Source organism: Osmerus eperlanus, chromosome 1 (genome assembly GCF_963692335.1).
Source record: "Osmerus eperlanus chromosome 1, fOsmEpe2.1, whole genome shotgun sequence".
NCBI lineage: Eukaryota > Metazoa > Chordata > Actinopteri > Osmeriformes > Osmeridae > Osmerus > Osmerus eperlanus.
Window position 1 is genome coordinate 27,239,447 of NC_085018.1, and position 25,461 is coordinate 27,264,907.

The window sequence follows — 25,461 nt, forward strand, 5'->3', positions numbered from 1 at the left end:
TTCTGCTTTTTCAAAATCTTTATTCTTCTCAACTACAGAAAAAGGTCTTTGTTTTAGTCGTTTTACAATCAAATGCAGGGAGGGGGCGAGGAGAGGAAGAGAGACAATGAGAGTTGTGCTTTGTAAACAGTAGCAGGCTAATGGTTGGGGTGGACAACTGGAGGCCTGTTTCCTGGTAGAGCGGTGAACATCTTTCATACCGTAGTATCTGCACAATCCTTTTTGTTTGTTGGCTTCAAATACTGTTGTAACAGCATGTTGATGGGGGAAGTATCAGGGCCAAAGTATGAAAATAAGCTTTTAAAATGCAGCAACAACTTGCAAAAACTCGTCAATGCATCTACAAATGTCATTCAAATGTTTGCAAAATTATTGTTATTCATTCTTTTTACACCCAACATCTGCTTCTAGAAACTGTTCAGGAAAGCTGCAGACACACAGAGCGCCTTGGCTAACTGATACATACATGTACAAGATACATGTGGGGACCAGTCGCACGTGTGGCTTCTGGTGTTCTTCATCCAGGATAACCAGGAGTGAAGCCTCGGTTACAGGAAATGTCGGTTACAGTCATGTTAAAAAGAAAAAAGAAACTGACACCTGCCATTCTCTGTCACACCTTGTCAAACCCGACTAGAGGGAGACTTCTGGACAGGGACCCGAGGAAGACTTCTAGACAGGGACAAGAGGAAGACTTCTGGACAAGGAACCCGAGGGAGACTTCTGGACAGGGACCAGAGGAAGACTTCTGGACAGGGACTAGAGGGAGACTTCTGGACAGGGAACCGAGGGAGACTTCTGGACAGGGACTCGAGGGAGACTTCTGGACAGGGACTAGAGGAAGGCTTCTGGACAGGGACCAGAGGAAGACTTCTGGACAGGGACTAGAGGAAGACTTCTGGACAGGGACCAGAATAAAAGGGGGACAACACAACCTGCAGCCCCTCCCAGTTAGCTTCTCACCTAGTCCTACACACCAAAACACTCCCTTCTTCAGATTTCAAATGACAGTCCTATTTCTTTATGTAAAAATACAAACTAACTGTGTTTTCCTGTTGATGAGGGTGTGTGTAGTACAGCCCTTCCTGTGAAAGCCTCACGTTCTCATATCTTCCAACTGACAAGCCTGAACTTACGAGGAATTGAAACATAGAAGACATGGAGAGAGAAGGCAGGGGGAAACAAGCAGGTGACTAAAGACAGCAGGATAATGACATGGTGCTCCTGGGTCCTCTGGTAGCTGAGTTACTGACGGGCGTCAACTGAGTTTATCAGCCAGTCTCAGTGTGTGTGTGTTTGTGTGTCCACAAGGGGTGATGAGAGCATGATGTGCAGACACAGGCCCTCTACAGGGAGTGTATCTGTTGTTACACATCATCCTGTTTGAAAGTGTGTGTGTGTGTGTGTGTGTGTGTGTGTGTGTGTGTGTGTGTATTCATGTGTAATCCCTATGGTGCGGCAGCATGCAGGGCAGCAAGGGGCCTCTAGGGGGCTATCCAGGCATGACGGAGACACTCTGCAGCCGTGGGCCTCCTCTCTGGGACCAGGTCTAACATGGGCAGAAGGAAGCTGGAGAAGGTCTGGGCCTCTTCTCTGGACCAGTCATACTTCTCAACCAACACCTCCAGCAGACCCCAGGGCTTCAGCCTGGTGATGTGCCTCAGGTCACCTATACATACACACATACAGAGAGAGCACAGAGACAAGACCAAGAAGTCCAGATCAAATGCACACAAGTATGATGTTGGATTATCTGCTGTGTTTATATAAACCACCTTGGACAAGACAACTGTTGTATTACTTTATTAGTGCGCACACACAGTGTTGATGATGTCCTGACAGCTGGGTGTGTTTACCTTTCTTTGTGAAGAACTCCTTCGAGTATTTCCCCACCATGATGAGCTTACGAGGAACTTTTCCCAACAGCTCGATGATCAATGCTATGTGGTCTGTATATGAGTGTGTGTGAGAGGAGTGAGATGGAGATAAAGGGATAAAGAGAAGAGATTACTTTAACACAGCGAGAAAGTGTGTAGGTATACATGTGTGAGAGCAGCATCAGTACCTTCATCTCTGCAGTAGTCCTCTCCAGAGTGAGGCTCAAACAGGTAGTCCCCTGTAGCCAACTCAAACGCCTGAGGAGACCACAACAACAACAACATCAACATCAGAGAAAGAGAGGGAGACAGAGAGGGGGAGAGACAGAGGGAGACAGAGGGAGAAAGAGACAGAGAGACAGAGAGGGGGAGAGAGAGGGAGACAGAGGGAGACACAGAGGGGGAGAGACAGAGAGGGGGAGAGACAGAGGGAGACAGAGAGGGGGAAAGACAGAGAGGGGGAGAGACAGAGGGAGACAGAGAGGGGGAAAGAGGGGGGAGACAGAGAGGGGGAAAGACAGAGGGAGAAAGAGAGGGGGAGAGACAGAGGGGGAGACAGAGGGAGAAAGAGACAGAGAGACAGAAAGGGGGAGAGACAGAGGGAGACAGAGAGGGGAAGAGAGAGGGAGAGAGGAGGGGACACAGAGGGAGACAGAGAGGGGGAGAGAGGGAGAAAGAGGGGGAGAGACAGAGAGGGGGAGAGACAGAGGGGGGGAGAGACAGAGAGGGGGAGAGACAGAGGGGGAGAGACAGAGGGGGAGAGACAGAGAGGGGGAAAGAGGGGGGAGACAGAGAGGGGGAAAGACAGAGGGAGACAGAGAGGGGGAGAGACAGAGGGGGAGACAGAGAGGGGGAGAGACAGAGGGAGACAGAGGGGGAGAGAGAGGGAGAGACAGAGGGAGACAGAGAGGGGGAGAGACAGAGGGAGAGACACAGAGGGAGACAGAGAGGGGGAGAGACAGAGGGAGACAGAGAGGGGAAGATAGAGGGAGACAGAGAGGGGGGGAGACAGAGGGAGACAGAGGGGGAGAGACAAGAGTACAGTTGAGTATAGTATAGTTATGAGTCCTCATCAATGATGCAAACCTTTTTTTCCCCACACACACAGTGAAAGGAGAGGAGGAAAGGGTAGAGGAAAACAGAAGCCTAAAACAGAGTAGATTAAAGCATAGCAGAGGACAATTGTTCAACCTTTCAAAACTTTTTTTTAACCTTTCAAAAAATAAATAAAATAATACAGAGTAGATTAAGCAGAGCCGAATATAATAGAATATACCGTATTTTTCGGAACTAAAGCCACAGTTTATACCCCGATTTAAAATGTTTCTTGGTGGTGAGGCTTATATTTCGAAGCGGCTTATAGAATGTTTTTATAACAAAACAGGCTTCAAAATGTACTAATGAGAAGGCTAACAAGTAACACTAGCATGGTAGTAGCATTGCTACAAGTATTATGCTAGCTAACTTAGCCCAGAAGCTAACTAAAGCTAGCTACCGTTTTGGAAAAATAACTTACGCTTTGGGGACCGTCGGAAATATTTAGAACTCACGCGTCCAAAGGTAAATATTAGACAAGTTAATTCCCGTGCAATAGAAAACATACATTACGCACTTACTTTCGTTTTCGAAGTGTGTTACACAATGGCATGCTGTAAGATCGCCTATACTCGTAGCCTGGCTCTGCCCTCAAGTACTTCCGCTCAATTTTCATTTTGCTTCTGTACTAGGTCTGGGCTTTTGGTATATTACTTCCGCTCAATTTTCATTTTGCTTCTGTACTAGGTCTGGGCTTTTGGTATATTAGTCGGTTTTTGGCGGTCCAATCAGCGAACAGAGGGAGTGGCTGAGAACGATGACGTTGATGTCGCGCCCTAGTTAGAGTTGTAGTTCAGTAATGGCGGCAGAGAAAGGTGCGAGCGAAGCCATTCGGTCTGTTGTGGCAACGTTGCCGAATATCCAGAAGTTAGAGCCGGAGCAGGAACAATCTTTGCTGAGTTTTGTTGGTGGCCATGATGTTGTGGCCCTCCTCCCCACGGGGTTCGGGAACAGTTTGATTTTCCAGCTCGCTCGTTAGTGGAGAAGGAGTTGGCTAAGGCGAACGCTAGCGATTGGTTATGGCAGATCCAGAGTGGCTCTGGGCAGATCCAATAGTTTTAAACTTCAACAGAGTACCCGCCTTCAAGGAAGTTAACGCTTGTCAATGGAGAGATCCCAGACCCTCTGTACAAATGAAATGTACAAAAGTCTGGTTAGGACCAGGCTACTATACTCGTGGATTGCTTGGTATCATTGTTCCCGTATCAAGTGCGGTTTATACTCAGATTACCGTATTTTCCGAAAAATATGGTAGTAGAGTCCTCATCAATGATGCAAACATTTTGAGAAAAAATGTAACCTTTAGAATTGTTTTTCCCAAAACAATATTTTCAACCTTTCAAAAACAACCTTTTTTTACCTTTCTAATTTTTGGGGGGGGAATGGATCTTATTGGGTATTTTTCCAACCTTTCAAAACATATTTTTTGAAGCTTTTTGGGAAAAAATATTTTGTCAACGTTTCTTTTCATTTTTACTGTAACTTTTTTCCCCATCCTTTCAAAAATGTTGGAAACTTGTGGTAAAATATTATTGGGGTGGTGTAACACCACCCCCTCTCTGTCCTCCCCCCTCCCACTATGTCTGGGTGCGTGTACCATGCATGCGGTGCTCCAGATGTCTGCAGGGGTGCTGTATCCAGCCCCCATCAACACCTCCAGAGAACGATACTGACGGGTCTGGATGTCATCTGTGAAGTGCTTGTTCTGAGGAGGGGGGGGGGGTGTAGGGAGGGAGGAAGAGAGAGAAGGGGAAGATGAGGAAGGATGGACACGTTAACAAATCTTACAGGTCTGGTAGCTAACAGTCGTCCTCCTGCAGACTCACCACCCAGCAGGCGTTGCCCAGGTCGGCCATCTTCACCTGCAGCGCCTCAGCATTCTGGGGCTCCAATGGGTTCACTAGCAGGCTGTCTGCTGTCATGGAGGCTGAAGACACACAAGAGAGGAGAGGGAAAGGAGAAGGGAGAGGAGTGGAGGAGAAAAGGAGGGAGAGGGGAGACGAGAGAAGGAAAGGAGGAGGAAGAGAGGAGAGGATGGAGAGAAGGCCGGAGGAGGGAGAGGGGAGAAAGAGAGGAGAGGAGGAGGTAGAGGGGAAAGAGTGGAGAGAAGAGAGGAGGGAGAGAAGGGAGTCAAGGAGGGAGAGAGGTCCAGAGGGAAGGAAGGAGAGGGACGGAGTGAGAATAAGAGTTAAATTGACAAGAGGGAGAAGGTGTGATCCAGTCACAGATGGCAACAGAGGATTGTGGGTAGTGAGAGGGCATGAGGAAACCAACGATTGTGGGTAGTAGGAGGGGCGCCCAAACAGGAGTCAGGGAGGAGGTCAATAAGGGGGGAGAAAGACAGAGAATACATGAACGAGAAAGGAAGTAAAAAGACAAGTACTGAAGCTACTGTAAACAGATAAAGCATGTCAACTCCCAGCCCCTCTTTATAACTTCCTGTCACAAACCGTTCGGTTTCTCCGTCTCGGCCTCTCTTCTGGCCTCTCCTTCCAGCTCCATTGCCTCCTCTCTCCCTTCCTCCTTCCTCTCCTCCTCCCCTCCAGGTTCTTTACCCTCCATGTCGGGGTCAGGGGTCATAGGGATGGAGTCGTACGGATCACCAGGACCTGTCCCGTTGCATGCTGAGTAGGGCTGGCTGGTCATGGCGTTGTGGTCAGGCTGCGTCTCGTTAGCATTCTGCTGGTCCTCCTCCTCTCTCTGCTCCTGATTGGTCCTTGTTATCTGGCTCTCCAGGGGTGCGTGGCCATTGCAGTTCATCTCCTTACTGTTGTCCTGCTCCTCGCTCCTGATCTCCTCCTCCTTCCTCTCCTCCTCCTCCCTCAAGTCTGGGGGCTGTTTCTCCTCCTGACTCCAGATCTCTGTCACGGCATCTGAACAACACAGTAAATAAAAACGTTCATCCTGTATTTAATCTCTTAGAGAACCTTCCTTTATCAGGCCAACATCCCTTGATTCAGCCCACTGAGCTCACAGAGAACAGTGTTTGGTCTCACAGGAACAAGCTTCAACGACTTGATGAACCTGCATATGGGCCCAGCGATTCTGTCAAATACGTGAACCATCCCTCACAACAGATCCATGTATGTACATTGCTTTAGAGAGAGGGGGTGAGGAAGAGAGAGAGGTAGAGAGAGGAAGAGTGTGAAGTGGTGAGGGAAAAAGAGGTGGAGGGAGGGAGAGGTGGTGAGGAGAAAGAGGGAGAGAGGGAGGGAGAAAGGTGGAGAAAGAAGATCAGCAGTTCTGAGTGCATGTCGTGGATGAGGGACCTGCGCTGGCGATGTCCTGCAGTGTGGAGCCGGCATCGGCCAAGCTGCTGTCTGTGGCTTCTGTAGTGTCCTCCTCCTCCTCCTCCACTTCCTCCTCGCCTCTCGCAGGTGCTCCCTCCATCTCTTGGATCCTCTTCTCCAGCAGCTCCGCCTGCCTCCTCTGCTTCCTTTTCAACTTCTTCTTCCTGTTCTTAGATATCTTCACCATCTGAGGAGGAGAGAAGTGGATACCTGTAAATATGTGAGTGAATTTGTGTCACAGAATGTGTTCATAAATCAGACAGGAGGATGGAGAAACATACTTGTTTGGGTGCTGGGGCTGTGCTTACTGCAGGGAGGGGGAGAGAGAGGGAGACAGTAAGGTGAAAGAGAGGGAGGAAGACAGAAAAGAGAGAGGGAAACAGAGAGGAGAGAGGGAGGGAGACAGAGAGAGGGAGGGAGACGGAAAGGGGGAGAGAGAAAACAGGAGGAGGAGGGAGACAGAGGAAAGAGATTATAATCAGCTTCTCATCTGTTGGTTAGGGTCACATCTGATGACTACATGACAGTAACATATCAACACTGATTGAGAAAGTGTGTTGATGTGATAATCTCTCTGGTCTCCTGCAGACCAGGAGTCATACTTCAGACCGGGACGGTTATTTCTGTTATAAACTTGGGTGACTCACTATCACTAACACACACACAAAAAATAGGAAGGTTGCTTAATTCAGAAACAGCTTTTTATAAAAGCCTGTTTGTACCAATCACCCCTCAAAACAGACCCCGCTTGTTCCTTCATATCAAGATCCTGTTCTTTCAGTCTCATCCAAGTAATTCCATCACATCTCACACAAACGACACTCGACCGTTCTAGAGCAGAAACACTAAGTACGAAGGCCGATCACAACTTCGATGCTCCTCCAGGAGAGAGCTGTGCATGGTGATTGGATAAAGGTACCTGCTGAGCCGGAGGGGGGCGGGGCTCCGGAGCGCTGCCAGGCAGTGGCCTCGGCGGCCATCTTCCTGATGTAGGCCTCGTTCACCGTCAGCAGCACGTTCTCAGGCTTGATGTCTGTATGGATGATCCTGCACTTGGTGTGGAGGTAGTCTAGACCCTGCAGCACCTGCAACACACAAGACAGGTCAGGGTCCCCCTACACACAGTGTGAATGTGTGCGTGTGTGTGTGAGAGAGTACCTGCCGTATGATGCTCTTGACGCAGGGCAGGGGGAGACCCTGGTAGTTGGACTTGATGATCCACTTGAGCAGGTGGTGACCAAGCACCTCAAACACCATCACCACGTCTGGGGAGGGTTAAGGACTGATGACCTCCTAGTCTATCTGAACACTGGCCAAACCAAAGGGAGGAAGTCTGGGCATGTTGCCTGGAGACTCAGCTGTCCCTTATAGTGTGTTATAAAGTGTGTTCGGCCCATGGCCACATAACACGAGACTGTCAGGAAGGAGGTCTGACAGTGTGCGTGTGTGTGTTCTGGGGAAGTCAGCCACCTTTAGTTTAACACCATCCACCTCTAGTTTAACACCATCTACCTCTAGTGATACCAGGTGTTGGGAGAACAGCAGGACGCTCTGAAGTAACAAGGGCCCTGATAGGCTGAGGCGTTTTCGGGCTGTGATTGGAGGATACGGGTTCCATTCACGCCTGAGATCTTGAAGTCGTCTAGCAGCTGAACAACCTTCTCTCTGCTGGGGTCACTGGGGTCAGTGTTCCTGACCTGGCACACACACACACACACACACACACACACACAGGAGAAACAGATGGGTGAGGTAGTGTACTACCATGTGTTGCCATGGCGTCCGCATCAGCAGTTAAACCTGGTTCATAACCTTAAGACACTGAATGTGATGGAAGACATACAGTATGTGTATGGTATTATGGAGGTAGAGGTGTGTGGTAGTAGGTGTGTGTGTATGGTATTATGGAGGTAGAGGTGTGTGGTAGTAGGTGTGTGTGTATGGTATTATGGAGGTAGAGGTGTGTGGTAGTAGGTGTGTGTGTATGGTATTATGGAGGTAGAGGTGTGTGGTAGTAGGTGTGTGTGTATGGTATTATGGAGGTAGAGGTGTGTGGTAGTAGGTGTGTGTGTATGGTATTATGGAGGTAGAGGTGTGTGGTAGTAGGTGTGTGTGTATGGTATTATGGAGGTAGAGGTGTGTGGTAGTAGGTGTGTGTGCATGGTATTATGGAGGTAGAGGTGTGTGGTAGTAGGTGTGTGTGTATGGTATTATGGAGGTAGAGGTGTGTGGTAGTAGGTGTGTGTGTATGGTATTATGGAGGTAGAGGTGTGTGGTAGTAGGTGTGTGTGTATGGTATTATGGAGGTAGAGGTGTGTGGTAGTAGGTGTGTGTGCATGGTATTATGGAGGTAGAGGTGTGTGGTAGTAGGTGTGTGTGCATGGTATTATGGAGGTAGAGGTGTGTGGTAGTAGGTGTGTGTGTATGGTATTATGGAGGTAGAGGTGTGTGGTAGTAGGTGTGTGTGTATGGTATTATGGAGGTAGAGGTGTGTGGTAGTAGGTGTGTGTGTATGGTATTATGGAGGTAGAGGTGTGTGGTAGTAGGTGTGTGTGTATGGTATTATGGAGGTAGAGGTGTGTGGTAGTAGGTGTGTGTGCAGTCCCGGCGTTATGGGCAGGCTTTAGGGGGCCGGGCCCGCCCCCAGAGCCAGCTGTGCATGCCCTGGACAGACAAAACTTTTTCTTTTTTACTGAAGAGTCTGTCACCAATCCCACCTTTTGTTTGATGAACTAGAAAGAATTAAGCTATGGTTATACAGTGTTTCCTTACTGTTAATCAACAACCACCAAGGTTGGTGGAAGAAAGTGACAAAGACGGTAGTACAGGGTGTAACTTCAGTTCTGAAGAACAAGAGGTTGTCACTGCCGAAGCTAGCTAGCTATGCTTATGGTGGTTGTGCGCATTTGTTGTCCATGCTTCATCTGTTTCAATACGAAATGTGTTATGTTAATACCGTTAGATGTGTATAATTCAAAGTTCACTTAGGAGGTAATAGAGCTTAATGTTATACCACACGTTTTAGGCTGTTTCTAAGTTGATGCTTTGCGGTTCGAGAGGCCTAACGCTCATCTTTTCATTTTCTGTATGAGCCGGTTCTGCGCAATGGTAGGCTAGTTGTCCATTACTTACCTGTTTCAACACCAAATAAAATCTGTTATATGTGTAAACCTGTATGGATTCAATCAATTATAATTTGGAAGATAATTAAGATACCACACACAAAGATATGTTACATGATGAGATTTATTAAATTTGCGCCCCCCCAAAAACAATGGCATGCCCGTGAATTTGTGTCTGGCGCCAGGTCTGTGTGTGTGGTAGTATGGAGGTAGAGGTGTGTGTGTGTGGTAGTATGGAGGTAGAGGTGTCTGTGTGTGTGGTGTGTGTGTGGTAGTATGGAGGTAGAGGTGTGTGTGTGGGAGTATGGAGGTAGAGGTGTGTGTGGTAGTATGGAGGTTAAGGTGTGTGTGTGTGGTAGTATGGAGGTAGAGGTGTTTGTGTGTGTGGTGTATCTTACTGTTTTGAGCAGCTTGATCTCGTCCAGGGCTGTCTCTGTGTAGTGCTCTGCACTCTTAACCACCTTCATGGCCACGAAACGCTTTCCCCTAGAACACACACATCTATTATACATACTTCCCTAAAAACACACATACACTTCCCTAACAGACAGACCGGGTGAGGTCTTACTGGATGTCCCAGGCCAGCCACACGGTGGAGAAGTGTCCCCAGCCCAGCTTGCGAATCACGTGGTACCTCCCACTGAACAGGTCCCCGATACTCACATGGTGGTAGCCCCCTAGACACAAAGGGCGCACACAGGGCGGACACACACACACGGCACCACTTAGAGGGGTCACACGGGGAGACTGGGTCTGTGCATGTTGTGTGAGAGCAGTACCTCTGCAGTAATCGGTGTGTGTGTGTGTGAGTAGTACCCCTGCAGTAGTCGTGTGTGTGAGTGTGTGTGTGCGTGTGTGAGTGTGTAGTACCCCTGCAGTAGTCGTGTGTGTGAGTGTGTGTTTGTGTGAGTGTGTGTTTGTGTGTGTGTAGTACCCCTGCAGTAGTCATGTGTGTGAGTGTGTGTTTGTGTGTGTGTGAGGGTGTAGTACCCCTGCAGTAGTCGTGTGTGTGAGTGTGTGTGTGTGTGAGGGTGTAGTACCCCTGCAGTAGTCGTGTGTGTGAGTGTGTGTTTGTGTGTGTGTGTGAGGGTGTAGTACCCCTGCAGTAGTCGTGTGTGTGAGTGTGTGTTTGTGTGTGTGTGTGAGGGTGTAGTACCCCTGCAGTAGTCGTGTGTGTGAGTGTGTGTGTGTGTGTGAGGGTGTAGTACCCCTGCAGTAGTCGTGTGTGTGAGTGTGTGTTTGTGTGAGTGTGTGTTTGTGTGTGTGTAGTACCCCTGCAGTAGTCATGTGTGTGAGTGTGTGTTTGTGTGTGTGTGTGAGGGTGTAGTACCCCTGCAGTAGTCGTTGGGGTCCTCCTGCTCATCCTCATCAGAGCCCAGGACTTCCTGCTGCTCTGGGAGGGGAGAGTCTGGTTGCTGGGGTGCTCCCCGCAACGCCGCCTCCGGCCTGCAGAGGGAGGTACAGCTTAGTGGCACCTCCAACACAGAACTACCGTCCTCTACTCACACAGCATTAGGGGAACTGTACAAGCAGATACACAACTTAGACAAATAAGGAAATATGGACAGGGAGATAGCCGATCAACTGAACCACAGGTAACTAACTTGTTTGACGACAACAAAACAATCAAGGTGTCTCAGAAATGACGTGTCTCCAAAAGTAAAAGGGCTGGAAACTCGTGTGACTCAGATGACCCTTCTTTACCTGCAGAGATCGTTTTCTGAAACACAAAGCTTTGGGTGTAGGTTCCTGAGTACAAGTGCCTACAGGTCACGCTAAATCAGGTACCTACAGACACAACTCATGTATTCTCTTCAAATCTAACTAACCTGGAAGCTAAATGTACCAGAGCCCGGTACTAACTACAGTTAAAACAACAGACCTGACAGACACCAAGTGCCATCAAACATTAACCGCATCATTGAATAACCTTCGCCTGAATGACTAGGGTTGTATTAAATGTGATGTAGTCAGTACAGAAGTGAATTATTCAAATGTTAAGAAGCAGGTCCACTAAAAAGACTTTTCTTGGCAAAAACATGTAATCCGTTTTGTATGCTGTTTAAGAGGAGGGTGCTGAAATGAAGAGAATCTGGCCTTAGCCTTAAATCAATAAGGTGATCTGATCCTGGGAACGAGCCTGTGACTTCAGGCTATGCTTGTGAGACTCTGAAAGTCGTCATGACCACACAGAGAGCGGTCAGGCTCAACACTTCAAACCTGCTTAGAAGACGTTCTAGAACACCTGGAAGTTCAGACTGCCCTGATCTTTTGTTGTCTATTACATCTGACAACATCCATGAGAGAGATGGAAGGGAATATGGGGATGGATGTTTTAGTCTGAAGACTACAAGGGCCTCACCATGTCTGCTAGTGTTAAATCCACCATCAACACTCTAGAACTGCCTCCTCATGGTTACTTTCTAACCATAGTAGAAATAGTGATGGAACGATACTCAACGCACAATACAATTCACAATACTAAGTTCACAATACGAGTTTATTAAAAAAACATTTAACAAGATAGATTTATGACCTGTTTTGTTTTATAATTTTTGGGGCATTTTTCAATTGATTCTGACGAATACTAAAAAATATTGTATATTTTCTCTTCTAATCAAATTGAAGAATCTCGGAAATATATATTTTTTAAGTAATAAATAACCATGCAATACAATGAATATGTCCTTTCCTTGAGTGAAACAGAAAATATGTTTTGTTTTAACCCCAAAATATTAATACTAAAACAAATCAGAGTCAGGTGGCTGAGCGGTTAGGGAATCGGGCTAGTAATCAGAAGGTTGCCGGTTCGATTCCTTCCTGTGAAAAATGACGTTGTGTCCTTGGGCAAGGCACTTCACCCTACTTGCCTCGGGGGAATGTCCCTGTACTTACTGTAAGTCGCTCTGGATAAGAGCGTCTGCCAAATGACTAAATGTAAATCCCAAATCAAATAAAGAAATACAACTAATAAAGAAATACTCTTTAAAAAACAACATAAGGCTGTATCGCTAATCTCGAAGTTTTCCTGTGCTATGCTAGCTGTTTTACAGCAGGGCTAGCTGGCTAACAGCAGGGCTAGCTGGCTTACAGCAGGGCTGGCTGGATAACAGCAGGGCTGGCTGGATAACAGCAGGGCCGGCTGGATAACAGCAGGGCCGGCTGGATAACAGCAGGGCCGGCTGGATAACAGCAGGGCCGGCTGGATAACAGCAGGGCCAGCTGGCTTACAGCAGGGCCAGCTGGATAACAGCAGGGCCAGCTGGATAACAGCAGGGCTATCTGGATAACAGCAGGGCTAGCTGGCTTACAGCAGGGCTAGCTGGATAACAGCAGGGCTATCTGATTTACAGACGGGCTAGCTGGATTACAGCAGGGCTAGCTGGCTAACAGCAGGGCCAGCTGGATAACAGCAGGGCCAGCTGGATAACAGCAGGGCTAGCTGGACAACTGCAGGGCTAGCTGGCTTACAGCAAGGCTAGCTGGATAACAGCAGGGCTAGCTGGCTTACAGCAGGGCTAGCTGGATAACAGCAGGGCTAGCTGGCTTACAGCAGGGCTAGCTGGATAACAGCAGGGCTAGCTGGCTTACAGCAGGGCTAGCTGGATAACAGCAGGGATAGCTGGCTTACAGCAGGGCTAGCTGGATAACAGCAGGGCTAGCTGGATACCAGCAGGGCTAGCTGGATACCAGCAGGGCTAGCTGGCTTACAGCAGGGCTAGCTGGATAACAGCAGGGCTAGCTGGCTTACAGCAGGGCTAGCTGGATAACAGCAGGGCTAGCTGGCTTACAGCAGTGCTAGCTGGATAACAGCAGGGCTAGCTGGCTTACATCAGGGCTAGCTGTCTAACAGCAGGGCTAGGTGGCTAACAGCAGGGCTAGCTGGCCAAGAGCATGGCTAGATGGCAGGGCACCAGTCAGGAAGTCAGGTTGGGCTAGTCTGGAGCTTTGGTCATAGACATGAGGAATCACATGGCTGAATAAAAGGCCAATCAGTGACAAGCACATGACAGAATGAGCATGATTATTTGAGGGTTCAGATGGAGAGCAGAACAACTTGGACTGTTTAACAAAGACTGGCCCAGCAGACTGGCTCCACCTGGAGGAGCCCTGGGTAGCCCTAACCCTAACCACCTAGAGCAGGGGTGGGCAGGAGCCCTGGGTAGCCCTAACCCTAACCACCTAGAGCAGGGTTAGGGTTAGGAGCCCTGGGTAGCCCTAACCACCTAGAGCAGGGGTGGGCAGGAGCCCTGGGTAGCCCTAACCCTAACCACCTAGAGCAGGGGTGGGCAATTAATTTTCCCGAAGGGCCACATAATAAATTGTGACTGTTGTGGCGAACCAATAGGCTGAACTTAATTCTGCTCAATATTAACTTTATTACTTTATAAAGAAATACAGTAAATTATATGGTTTTGAGCTGCTACTGGTAATACATGTTACAATAAGGCTATGAAAATATGTCAAAAGTTTCATTTTATTTTTTTTACATACTTTTAAACCTTCCCAAAAAAGCAATAAGTGCTTTTGATGTTTTCCAGTTCAGTTTTTCTTACTCAGTGAGAAAAATCCAGTCTGTCTTGGGCTTGAACAAGTGCATTGAAGTCTGGTTGGATGTCTGAGGTAGATATGCAAAGCACAGCTGACAGGTGATCATCAGGGTCTGCAGCTTAACTAGCAAACCATCAGCGGCCCGCACCCACTCTGCATCAGTCAAGTTCTTGTATTTGTCTGTGTGTTTAGTCCCGTAGTGCCGATTCAAATTGTAATCCAACACAGCAACCTGTTCTCCACAAACTAAGCACACTGCTTTGCCTTTGACTTTAGTAAACAGATACTAAGAAGTCCATGTCTTATAAAAACTCTACATTCTGTATCAACCTTTCATTTTGTACCGTGAGCGGACATTTGAGGGCTAACCAACAGCTAACTCAGTGTCTCCTGTCGGTGACGCTGCGTAAGCGCGCCTGATCACTGTAGTCTTTCAGGACTACAGATTTCCTACCGCTCAATACATTTATTGAATTTTAATTTACCTCACGCGGTCCGGACAGCCAAAAGGCCGTCAAATGCCCAGGTCTGTCCTAGAGGAACCCTGGCGTAGCCCTAACTCTAACCACCTGGAGGAACCCTGTGTGTGCATGCGGAGGTGATATAAAAACACGCAATTGTTTTTAAAAATTCATTCTTTCTCTGGCAATTATATGGTTAAATCCATCTGATCACGTGAAAGGACTCATCTAGCCCACACACACAGCTCGCTGACGTGCTCTTAGTCATACACAAGCAGCAGAATGAAGCCCTGAGAAACCCAGTTTAAACCCCTGCACATCTCGTCCCAAACTGGGCCATCTCTTCTCTCCTGCTCTAGGTTAGGGAGCCCTCTCCTCCTTTACTTAAAGTATTTCCCTTCAAAAGCTTTGGCACCCTATGCTAGAGGCTGGCCAGAGAACTTGCACTGAGGGACCAGGAGAGAGGCAGAGAAGCACAGTCAGAGAGAGACAAAGAGACAATGAGGGGTCAGGGCTGAGAAGGATGACTACTGAGAGACAGAACCAGCAGAACAAACATCGAAGAGTGAAACATCCGAAAATAAATATTTGTGACAGAGAAATCAAATGCCACAGGTTCAAACCCTAATGCACCACTGCCCCTCTTAGAACCACCTGGAACTGAACAGCTTTTACAGTACACTCTCTCTAGAGCACCAGTAACTATACAGCTGTTACAACGCCGTTGGTCGGAAGGTGCCTCGGTCGGCACCTTCCGGCCAAAGTAAATTCCTTGTCTGTGCAAACTTTCATGGCGAATAAAAACCCATCCTGATTCCGAACACACACTCTTTCTAGACCACCTGTAACTGTACAGCTGCTACACTACATTCTCTCTCTCTCTCTAGACTCTTACCTGCAGGAAGAACGTATGCCCATGGCAGCTGGTAGAGACAGGAGAGGACAGGTCCAGGGGAAGGAGAGGGGAGGGGTCCAGGTGAGAGCAAGTCACCCTCTCCCCACACACACCAGACACAGGAGGAGAGGAGGAGAAGAGAAAAGTGTTGAAGAGAAGAAAAGCAAAAAACAGTAGAGGAGGAACACAGGGAGGGGAGAGAAGAGGGGGTGACAGGGGAAGGGAGGAAGAGGAGAGCAGAGAAGATGGATGGATGTGGCGGCAGATCTGCCTCAATGAAGGTGCTGAGGAGGCGCTAGACATCGCTGCTTTCTAGACCCCCCTGCCCCACGCTCCCTCCCTCTCCCTCGCTCTCCATCTCCCTCCCTCCCACTCTGCATCTTTCCCTCCCTCCCACTCTGCATCTCTCACTCTCTGCATCTGTTTCTCTCTCCCTCCTACTCTCTGCACCTCTCATTCCTGCTCAACCATTCTCTCTCTGACCGACAACTCTCCTTGACTGTCGTCACCACCCTGGCTCCTCCTGCTCCATGGCCAGCTTCGCTCTGATTGGCCGGTGCAGCTCAGCACTGCATTGCAGGTGAAGGAAGCTGCTTCCTTCTCTTCAGACCAAAACAACCCCAGCCCCCTCCATCCTCTCTCTCCCTCCTCTCTCCCTCCCTCCCCCTCCATCCTCTCTCCCTCCCCCTCCATCCTCTCTCACCCTCCTCCTCCTGTCTCCGTGCCCCTCCATCCTCTCTCCCTCCCCCCTCTCTCTCCCTCCATCCTCTCTCTCCCCCTCCTCCTCCTCTCCCTTCCCCTCCATCCTCTCTCTCGCCCCCCCTCCATCCTCTCTTTCCCCCTCCACCCTCTCTCTCTCTCCCCCTCCATCATTATCATTATGTTGCTATGACTACAAGAGGAAAATGCTGGCCAGTGCTGATAGGTGCTTAAATGTTGGGGGACATATAATTTTTTTTTTTACTCCATAACATACGTTGTGTGTTGTGTTAGTGCAGTGTTTCCGCTATGTTGATTTTTCCGTGGCAGCTCGCCACGGCTAAATTTCTGCCGCCACGGTATCAGAAATAGGGCTGTACAAAATGTTAGGCCGTCTATCAGCAGTGATTGTTAGAAAGCGTATCGGAGGATTGCACGGACACGCGCTTCACAGCGCAGTTGAGATTGCGTGTGTGCGTCCTTGAGAGCTGTAGAGCTAAGTCGTATAACTTATGTTGTCAGTTAATTTAAGGCTATTATTGTATTAATCTATAGTTTTTGCTAATTTAAATTAAGTTAACTGGTGATTTTCGTTGTTTGTAGGCTATTCTTCCCCTGCTAGCGAAATTGCACGTTGATTCAATAGCGATTGCTGCCCTTGCTCACGTTTGTATTTTAGGTGCATTATTATGCTGAAGTAGTTTTAATTAATAAATAGTGGGTATATTGTTATTATTAGCTTCAGAATGCTTAGCCTATCAAGATCAAATGAAGCAGACAGCGTACATGCTTCCGAGTGGCCCCTTAATCGATAGGCTAGGCTACTGACCATTTACAATAAGTTACGTAAATTATTAATTGGCAGCATTTATGCCATTTAGAACATACTTTATGACTGTACGGTGTCATTAAGTAGCCTAACTTTATTTCTTTAGGGGAAATAGGACAAAAATATGTGCAATATTACATTAGCTATTAGACTATTACATTAACCCTTTAATTAAGCTTAGGGTTAGCACTTTGTTTCGGCCGGGGGGGGGGGGGGGGTCGGACAGACCTGCCCCCACTGCAAAAAAAATCCTAGAGGAAACACTGTAGTGCGTCATGTCTAATGTCTTTCAGGTAATGATCCAGCATTACTCCTACTGTGTTCCAACATTACTCCTACCGTGTTCCAACATTACTCCTACCGTGTTCCAAAATAACTCCTACTGTGTTCAAACATTACTCCTACCGTGTTCAAACATTACTCCTACCGTGTTCCAACATTACTCCTACCGTGTTCCAACATTACTCCTACCGTGTTCCAGCATTACTCCTACCGTGTTCCAGCATTACTCCTACTGTGTTCCAGCATTACTCCTACCGTGTTCCAACATTAGTCCTACCGTGTTCCAACATTACTCCTACTGTGTTCCAACATTACTCCTACCGTGTTCCAACATTACTCCTACCGCGTTCCAACATTACTCCTACCGCGTTCCAGCATTACTCCTACCGTGTTCCAACATTAGTCCTACCGTGTTCCAAAATTACTCCTACGGTGTTCAAACATTACTCCTACTGTGTTCCAACATTACTCCTACCGTGTTCCAACATTACTCCTACCGTGTTCCAACATTAGTCCTACCGTGTTCCAACATTACTCCTACGGTGTTCAAACATTACTCCTACTGTGTTCCAACATTACTCCTACCGTGTTCCAACATTACTCCTACCGTGTTCCAACATTACTCCTACCGTGTTCCAACATTACTCCTACCGTGTTCCAACATTAGTCCTACCGTGTTCCAACATTACTCCTACGGTGTTCAAACATTACTCCTACTGTGTTCCAACATTACTCCTACCGTGTTCCAACATTACTCCTACCGTGTTCCAACATTAGTCCTACCGTGTTCCAAAATTACTCCTACGGTGTTCAAACATTACTCCTACGGTGTTCCAACATTACTCCTACTGTGTTCCAACATTACTCCTACCGTGTTCCAACATTACTCCTACCGTGTTCCAACATTACTCCTACCGTGTTCCAGCATTACTCCTACCGTGTTCCAGCATTACTCCTACCGTGTTCCAGGATTACTCCTACTGTGTTCCAACATTAGTCCTACCGTGTTCCAAAATTACTCCTACCGTGTTCAAACATTACTCCTACTGTGTTCCAACATTACTCCTACTGTGTTCCAACATTACTCCTACTGTGTTCCAACATTAGTCCTACCGTGTTCCAGCATTACTCCTACCGTGTTCCAACATTACTCCTACCGTGTTCCAACATTACTCCTACCGTGTTCAAACATTACTCCTACTGTGTTCCAACATTACTCCTACTGTGTTCCAACATTAGTCCTACCGTGTTCCAACATTACTCCTACTGTGTTCCAGCATGACTCCTACTGTGTTCCAACATTACTCCTACTGGGGTCCTGTCCAACTGACAGGCTGACAAATACAGAGGCAAATACAGAGAGGCACACAAAGTAGGACACAGGATACAATAACTGTTCACTGCTGCTAAAGAAGACTGCAGTGATCTTGGGACTATCCCCCCCCACCCTGCCTGTGTCCTGAAACCGTACTCTGCTCCCTCTCCGAGCACCAGCTCTCTGAAGACACACACATACACACAGCATGGCTTATATAATGAGCTATGTCTGCAGCTAGGCAGGAGGGGAGGAGAGTTAGACGGCAAAGAGTCAGGTTTTGGAGGAAGTCTGTGACACAGCCACCTTCATCAGCTCTGAGTCCTGCACTAGCACTCAAACAACAACCTGACAATGACCTGGAAACAACTGTTGCAAACTGGCTGGACAGGTAGAGACAAAGAGACATTCAGAGGAGAGAGACAGAGAAAGACAGAAAGAGAGAGAGACAGAAAGAGAGACAGAGAAAGAGAGAAAGAGAGAGAGGAGAGAGAGACAGAGGAGACAGAGAGAGAAAGACAGAGAGGAGAGAGAGACAGAGGAGAGAGAGACAGAGAGGAGAGAGAGAGACAGAGGAGAGAGAGAGACAGAGGAGAGAGAGAGACAGAGGAGAGAGAGACAGACAGAGAGGAGAGACGGAGAGAGACCAAGAGAGAAGGGGGGGGGGGTGTTGAGCCAGAGGAACAAGTGTTTACCAAGTGAGAACTGACCAACATAAGAGCCACCAGGGGCACCCCTTCACACTCAAACACACACACCATCAGCCACCTGACACGCACACACTCGTTCTCTCTCTCACACAGGCTCTGTACACTGTCTTTCACACAAATCCAATTTCCAAATGCACCCCCCCCACCCTCCACACACACACACACAGTCCAGAGTGCCACTCACTTGCCCCTCAGGCCGCTGGCAAGCTTCACCACCGCCGTGTTGAGAGAGAAGATCCAGTCCAGGAGCCACATGGCCTGGAGAGGCTAAGCTATGCTACAGGGGAGAGGCTAAGCTATGCTACAGGGGAGAGGCTAAGCTATGCTAGTCTACAGGGGAGGGCAGCAATGGCAGCACAGGAAAAGTGCCCTGCTCTGGGGTTCCAGTCTCCTCTCTGCTCCCTTGCCTTATCCCTGCTGATCAGGCTGCTCACAGCAAGGCTAATGCTACTGAACAACTAAGGCTGGAGTGGGAGGGAAGGAACGTGAGGAGGAAGGGAGAGAGGGGAGAGAGAGCGAGCGATTGAGACAGAGAGAGAAAGGGGTAGAATGTGAGAGGGTGGGTTGGGGGACGGGGACAGAGACAGAGAAAGACCGATTAAGATAGGAACAGAGGGAGGAAGGTAGGGAAGCTTGGAATTGTGAGAGGGAAACAGAGAAAGAACAAATTAAGGCAGAGTGATGAAGGGAGAGAGTTTGGGATGCTGACAGATACACACATACATACACTCTGGTAAACATTCATTTCACAAGATTGTTTTAAAACGAACGACTAGCACTTCCATTCTTTAGTTACTAGCAAATTTTATGATATTTAGGCTACTAGTAATTAGGGGTGTCACGATACCAAAAATTCAGTAGTCGGTGCCAATACCAGTAAAATGACACAATTCTCGATGCCGATTTCGATACCACGGTATTTTCAAGTTTTTTTAAGATTCCATGTACTTGAACCATGAACTTTTTTATTAAAATACTTGAAAAATTTCAAAATGTCATAACAAGACATAAAAACATGCAATATAGCATATAACAACATAATAAAATGCAATTAATGCTCATAGTGCAACAACTAGTGTCCCCAGACACATTCCAGACATCTTTGCAAAAGGTACTGTGCAAAAACAACAGTGCAAAACAAAACTGTGGATATAGCAGTGCAGACATTCAGCTAACAAGATGAACATGGGGTTTTTTTCACAGCATTGCACACCTTTTTTTGTTAAGTTCAAGGTTTTTAGAGAGGGAAACTAACATGTCAACATGGTCTTGGGTAAGTCAGGATCGTCTTGGACAGACAATAGGTGTGTTCGACTCAAACACACCTATTGATTCCTGAGACACTGAAGACCCATTCGGAAGCACAGCTTGAAGCCGCAATACAGAGATACCTCCTTGCAAATCATGATTAATGATAACGCCACGGTCATCTGCCTCATACACAAAGTACTTCCATACACGACTCTTTGTGCCTTTTTTATCAACAAGTCGAGGTGGGGCGATCGCTGCAGCCGCAGTTGCCATCTTCCACATGTGTTTTTCATCAGGTAGAGGCGAAGCCCCTCCCCTTCGGGTGGGCTTACTTCTGAATGCAGTACTGGAACACTCTGAAGCGTATACTGCCACCATCAGTTCAGGAAGAGGCGCAGCACCGATGCTGCTAACACTGATTAAAGAGCCTGTCTGGAGGCATTCAGTGTTAGCCCTAACCCTAACCCTGTTATCCCTAACCCTGTTAGCCTGAACCCTAACTGGCATCATCGCTAACGGTGCCTACGGTGCTTCAAAAAATGGGCATTGTTGGTATTTTGTCATTTTAAAACCGGAAGGTGTCAGTAGTATCGGTTCTCGTGACATCCCTAGTAATCCATTTAACCTCAGAACACAGACCTCAGCACACAGACCTCAGCACACAGACCTCAGCACACAGCCTTGTCCCCTGGACCAGCACACAGCCTTGTCCCCTGGACCAGCACACAGACCTCAGGACACAGCCTTGTCCCCTGGACCAGCACACAGACCTCAGGACACAGCCTTGTCCCCTGGACCAGCACACAGACCTCAGGACACAGCCTTGTCCCCTGGACCAGCACACAGACCTCAGCACACAGCCTTGTCCCCTGGACCAGCACACAGCCTTGTCCCCTGGACCAGCACACAGACCTCAGGACACAGCCTTGTCCCCTGGACCAGCACACAGACCTCAGGACACAGCCTTGTTCCCTGGACCAGCACACAGACCTCAGGACACAGCCTTGTTCCCTGGACCAGCACACAGACCTCAGGACACAGCCTTGTCCCCTGGACCAGCACACAGACCTCAGGACACAGCCTTGTTCCCTGGACCAGCACACAGACCTCAGGACACAGCCTTGTCCCCTGGACCAGCACACAGACCTCAGCACACAGCCTTGTCCCCTGGACCAGCACACAGCCTTGTCCCCTGGACCAGCACACAGACCTCAGGACACAGCCTTGTCCCCTGGACCAGCACACAGACCTCAGGACACAGGCTTGTTCCCTGGACCAGCACACAGACCTCAGGACACAGCCTTGTCCCCTGGACCAGCACACAGACCTCAGGACACAGCCTTGTCCCCTGGACCAGCACACAGACCTCAGGACACAGCCTTGTCCCCTGGACCAGCACACAGACCTCAGGACACAGCCTTGTTCCCTGGACCAGCACACAGACCTCAGGACACAGCCTTGTCCCCTGGACCAGCACACAGCCTTGTCCCCTGGACCAGCACACAGACCTCAGGACACAGCCTTGTTCCCTGGACCAGCACACAGCCTTGTCCCCTGGACCAGCACACAGCCTTGTCCCCTGGACCAGCACACAGCCTTGTTCCCTGGACCAGCACACAGCCTTGTCCCCTGGACCAGCACACAGACCTCAGGACACAGCCTTGTCCCCTGGACCAGCACACAGACCTCAGGACACAGCCTTGTCCCCTGGACCAGCACACAGACCTCAGGACACAGCCTTGTCCCCTGGACCAGCACACAGACCTCAGCACACAGCCTTGTCCCCTGGACCAGCACACAGCCTTGTCCCCTGGACCAGCACACAGACCTCAGGACACAGCCTTGTCCCCTGGACCAGCACACAGACCTCAGGACACAGCCTTGTTCCCTGGACCAGCACACAGACCTCAGGACACAGCCTTGTCCCCTGGACCAGCACACAGACCTCAGGACACAGCCTTGTCCCCTGGACCAGCACACAGACCTCAGGACACAGCCTTGTCCCCTGGACCAGCACACAGACCTCAGGACACAGCCTTGTTCCCTGGACCAGCACACAGACCTCAGGACACAGCCTTGTCCCCTGGACCAGCACACAGCCTTGTCCCCTGGACCAGCACACAGACCTCAGGACACAGCCTTGTTCCCTGGACCAGCACACAGCCTTGTCCCCTGGACCAGCACACAGCCTTGTCCCCTGGACCAGCACACAGCCTTGTTCCCTGGACCAGCACACAGCCTTGTCCCCTGGACCAGCACACAGACCTCAAGACACAGCCTTGTCCCCTGGACCAGCACACAGACCTCAGGACACAGCCTTGTCCCCTGGACCAGCACACAGACCTCAGGACACAGCCTTGTCCCCTGGACCAGCACACAGACCTCAGGACACAGCCTTGTCCCCTGGACCAGCACACAGACCTCAGGACACAGCCTTGTCCCCTGGACCAGCACACAGACCTCAGGACACAGCCTTGTCCCCTGGACCAGCACACAGACCTCAGCACACAGCCTTGTTCCCTGGACCAGCACACAGACCTCAGGACACAGCCTTGTTCCCTGGACCAGCACACAGACCTCAGGACACAGCCTTGTCCCCTGGACCCGTCTGCTCTACACCCTCTGTGAGTCAGCTGAGGATCTTAGTGTCTAACCAGGCACACTCTGACCAGAGGAGCACATACAGACTTCTGAGTGAGTGTGTGTGAGTATGTTTGTGTGAGAGTATGTGTGTGTGAGAGTATGTGTGTGTGTAAAAGTATGCATGTGTGTGTGTGTGTGTGTGTGTGTGTGTGTGTGTGTGTGTGTGTGTGTGTGTGTGTGTGTGTATCATCTGTCTCTTTATGTAACAGAGTTAACCAAGGACAGGGGCTCAGCCGTCAGAACACCCAGGGTGAACACACACACATACCAAAAACCTGGCATCAGTCTTTCAATCTAACTCCGAAGAGGGTCCAGGGAAATGTTTCTGAATCTGTAGATTCATGGGAAGCCTCATGAGCTGTCATCAACATGCCTGACTGGAACCAGACTAATAGACAGACATGCATGTTTATGGTGGTTACAGTCTGAAGATTAACATCTACGACTAAATTGATATTAGTCACTCTGTTACACACCTTTTTCCAGGTTTTTTCGTCTTTGTCCTCTTCTTTCTCGCTTGAGCAGCAAGTACTGAATTGGAAAATGTTAAATACGTAGTTAAAGTAACGTTTCTTACACAGCAAATGCCTACTCAAACATTAAATAATTCTCCCCGTAAACCGTATAGCGCTCTGCCACAATGACTGTACAATAACTCACTAGCTAGCTAAGCTATGTTCACCTGCTTGTTGAATTTGCTAGCCAAACGCGTTGGGCTAACTAGCTTGAATGAATGACTTTAGTAGCACTGGGTAAACTAGAGTATACGTTGGTTAGAAAACACGATTATGTGCAACATTTGAAACTAAAGAGTTAAACTATCCATGATCCGTGTTATCTATAAGTGTGCAATTCAACATTAAACATGGGGTGTAACGTGCTGACAGTGTCAGGATTTCAGCTCATCTTTCTGATTAACTACCAACCAACTCAGTTGGCAACTGGTTTAAAGTTTACGCGGGGCTCGTGACTCCATGCTGTCTGCTCTAGCCTAGGATACGCTAGCTAGCGATCTGCTCAGCTTAACTACCAGCAGGCTGGACAGCATAACAGTGGACATTGTAGCTAGCCACCAGGCTGGACACGGAGCTTTAACAGTGGACATTGTAACTATCCAGCAGTTTGGACATGGAGCTTTAACAGTGGACATTGTAGCTAGCCAGCAGGCTGGACATGCAGTGGATATGGAGCTAGCTAGTAGCAGGCTAACGCGTGGTTCGCTTTTGTTCAGTGTCACTATGCAAGGCCATGACTATTTATTTTGGGATATCCAGTTTTCGTATATAACTTCACATAGGTTGTGGTCACATTTTGGACTATTTCGCAGTTTTCCTCAAACAAACAAATTACCTTTTCTTTCCATGTTGTTAGCGGGCTGGGACATTCAAGTGGCAGGGATATGAGCGGCTTGCCTTGGCGTGCTACTGCGCAGGCGTCCGCAGCTCGGAACTTCCACCAACAAAACTCAGTACAAGACACGCCCACTTGTTGTCTGTCAATTTAGATTAAAACCGGGTTGAATGTGTCCCGGGTTAAAGTACCCTGAAACAGAGGACTCTGAATGCAAATATCAGTGCATCCACTGTATCAGTTTATTTTTCTGACAACTTTTAACTTTAACGCCTAATTTTTTTTACAAAAATATCAAAATCAAATCAAAATGTATTTGTATTACAAAAATATCAAAATCAAATCAAAATGTATTTGTATAACCCTTTTTACAAGCAATGTCACAAAGGGCTTTACAAACACCCATAGAACTTCCCCTCAACCAACCTAAACCCTCAAGGAAGACCAGGACAAACTCCCCAAAAAACTCACTAGAGGAGAATAAATTGAAGAAACCTTGGGAAGAGCAATTCAGTGAGGGATCCCCTCCTCCAGAGACGGTGAAAGAGAGGTGCAGAACACAGGCTTAACATAGTCATACAGCAGGGAAGTGTCAATGGGTGTTGAAACACCAAAATCCAGTGGTCAACTTGGGTCAGTTGGTAAATGTCAGTTTAAGCAGAGGTAGCCACAGGGCTGGGGACTGTGACCGGCGCAGCATCACAGGCCGGGGGGTGAGGAAAGGTACCGGGAACTCGCTGTCGTCCGTCAGGGAGACCGGTGTCCACTGGGCGACTAGATCCAGCTTTGGCAGACTGTCACAGATCGACGTCCACTGGCAACCAGGTCCAGCGTTGACTGACCCAGGCAGATGCTGACAGCTCAAACCCCCCACACCACAGGGGATGTGTGGAGGGGGGACAGAGAAAGGAGAGCAGGACTTAGAGAATGCCAGGATAAAAACTAACAGTTACAGTAATATTAGAATGAGATCCCCACTGGTCAAGGGTGGACTAGTGCAGCAATTTAGCAAAAAGGGTATTTGATGCAGCCCTTGACACTAAGATAGTGCCAGCCCCCCTCGGTTGGAACATGAAATCTGTTCCAGGGAA

At 48.6% G+C, this 25,461-nt stretch overlaps 1 protein-coding gene across 2 annotated transcripts; it reads right to left on the reverse strand.

Moving 5' to 3' along the window:
• On the reverse strand, window positions 1–24,524 carry srpk1b (SRSF protein kinase 1b). Of its 2 annotated transcripts, XM_062474013.1 has the most exons (16): window positions 24,371–24,524; window positions 23,497–23,551; window positions 10,715–10,830; window positions 9,953–10,061; window positions 9,783–9,870; window positions 7,872–7,959; window positions 7,421–7,527; window positions 7,182–7,347; window positions 6,544–6,569; window positions 6,242–6,449; window positions 5,423–5,845; window positions 4,799–4,899; window positions 4,570–4,677; window positions 2,066–2,135; window positions 1,857–1,949; window positions 1–1,669 (listed from the first exon to the last, which is right to left on the reverse strand). In XM_062474013.1, the coding sequence occupies exons 1-16, from the start codon at window positions 24,402–24,404 to the stop codon at window positions 1,485–1,487; spliced, it is 1,977 nt and encodes a 658-aa protein (XP_062329997.1). In that variant the 5' UTR covers window positions 24,405–24,524; the 3' UTR covers window positions 1–1,484. The 2 variants fall into 2 exon arrangements, with proteins under 2 accessions (XP_062329997.1, XP_062329998.1); XM_062474014.1 differs by lacking the exons at window positions 23,497–23,551; window positions 24,371–24,524 and adding an exon at window positions 15,292–15,610.
• Window positions 24,525–25,461: the final 937 nt, after the last annotated feature.

What these genes read in the sequence shown, in the direction of transcription:
- srpk1b (XM_062474013.1), bottom strand. Translation starts at nt 24,404, where the DNA reads ATGTCCCAGCCCGCTAACAACATGGAAAGAAAAG. An exon ending in TGGCTGGCCTGGGACATCCA is followed by an intron (nt 9,871 to 9,952) that starts GTAAGACCTCAC and finishes TGTGTGTTCTAG; the next exon opens with GGGAAAGCGTTTCGTGGCCA. An exon ending in GCAGGACATCGCCAGCGCAG is followed by an intron (nt 5,846 to 6,241) that starts GTCCCTCATCCA and finishes TGTGTTGTTCAG; the next exon opens with ATGCCGTGACAGAGATCTGG.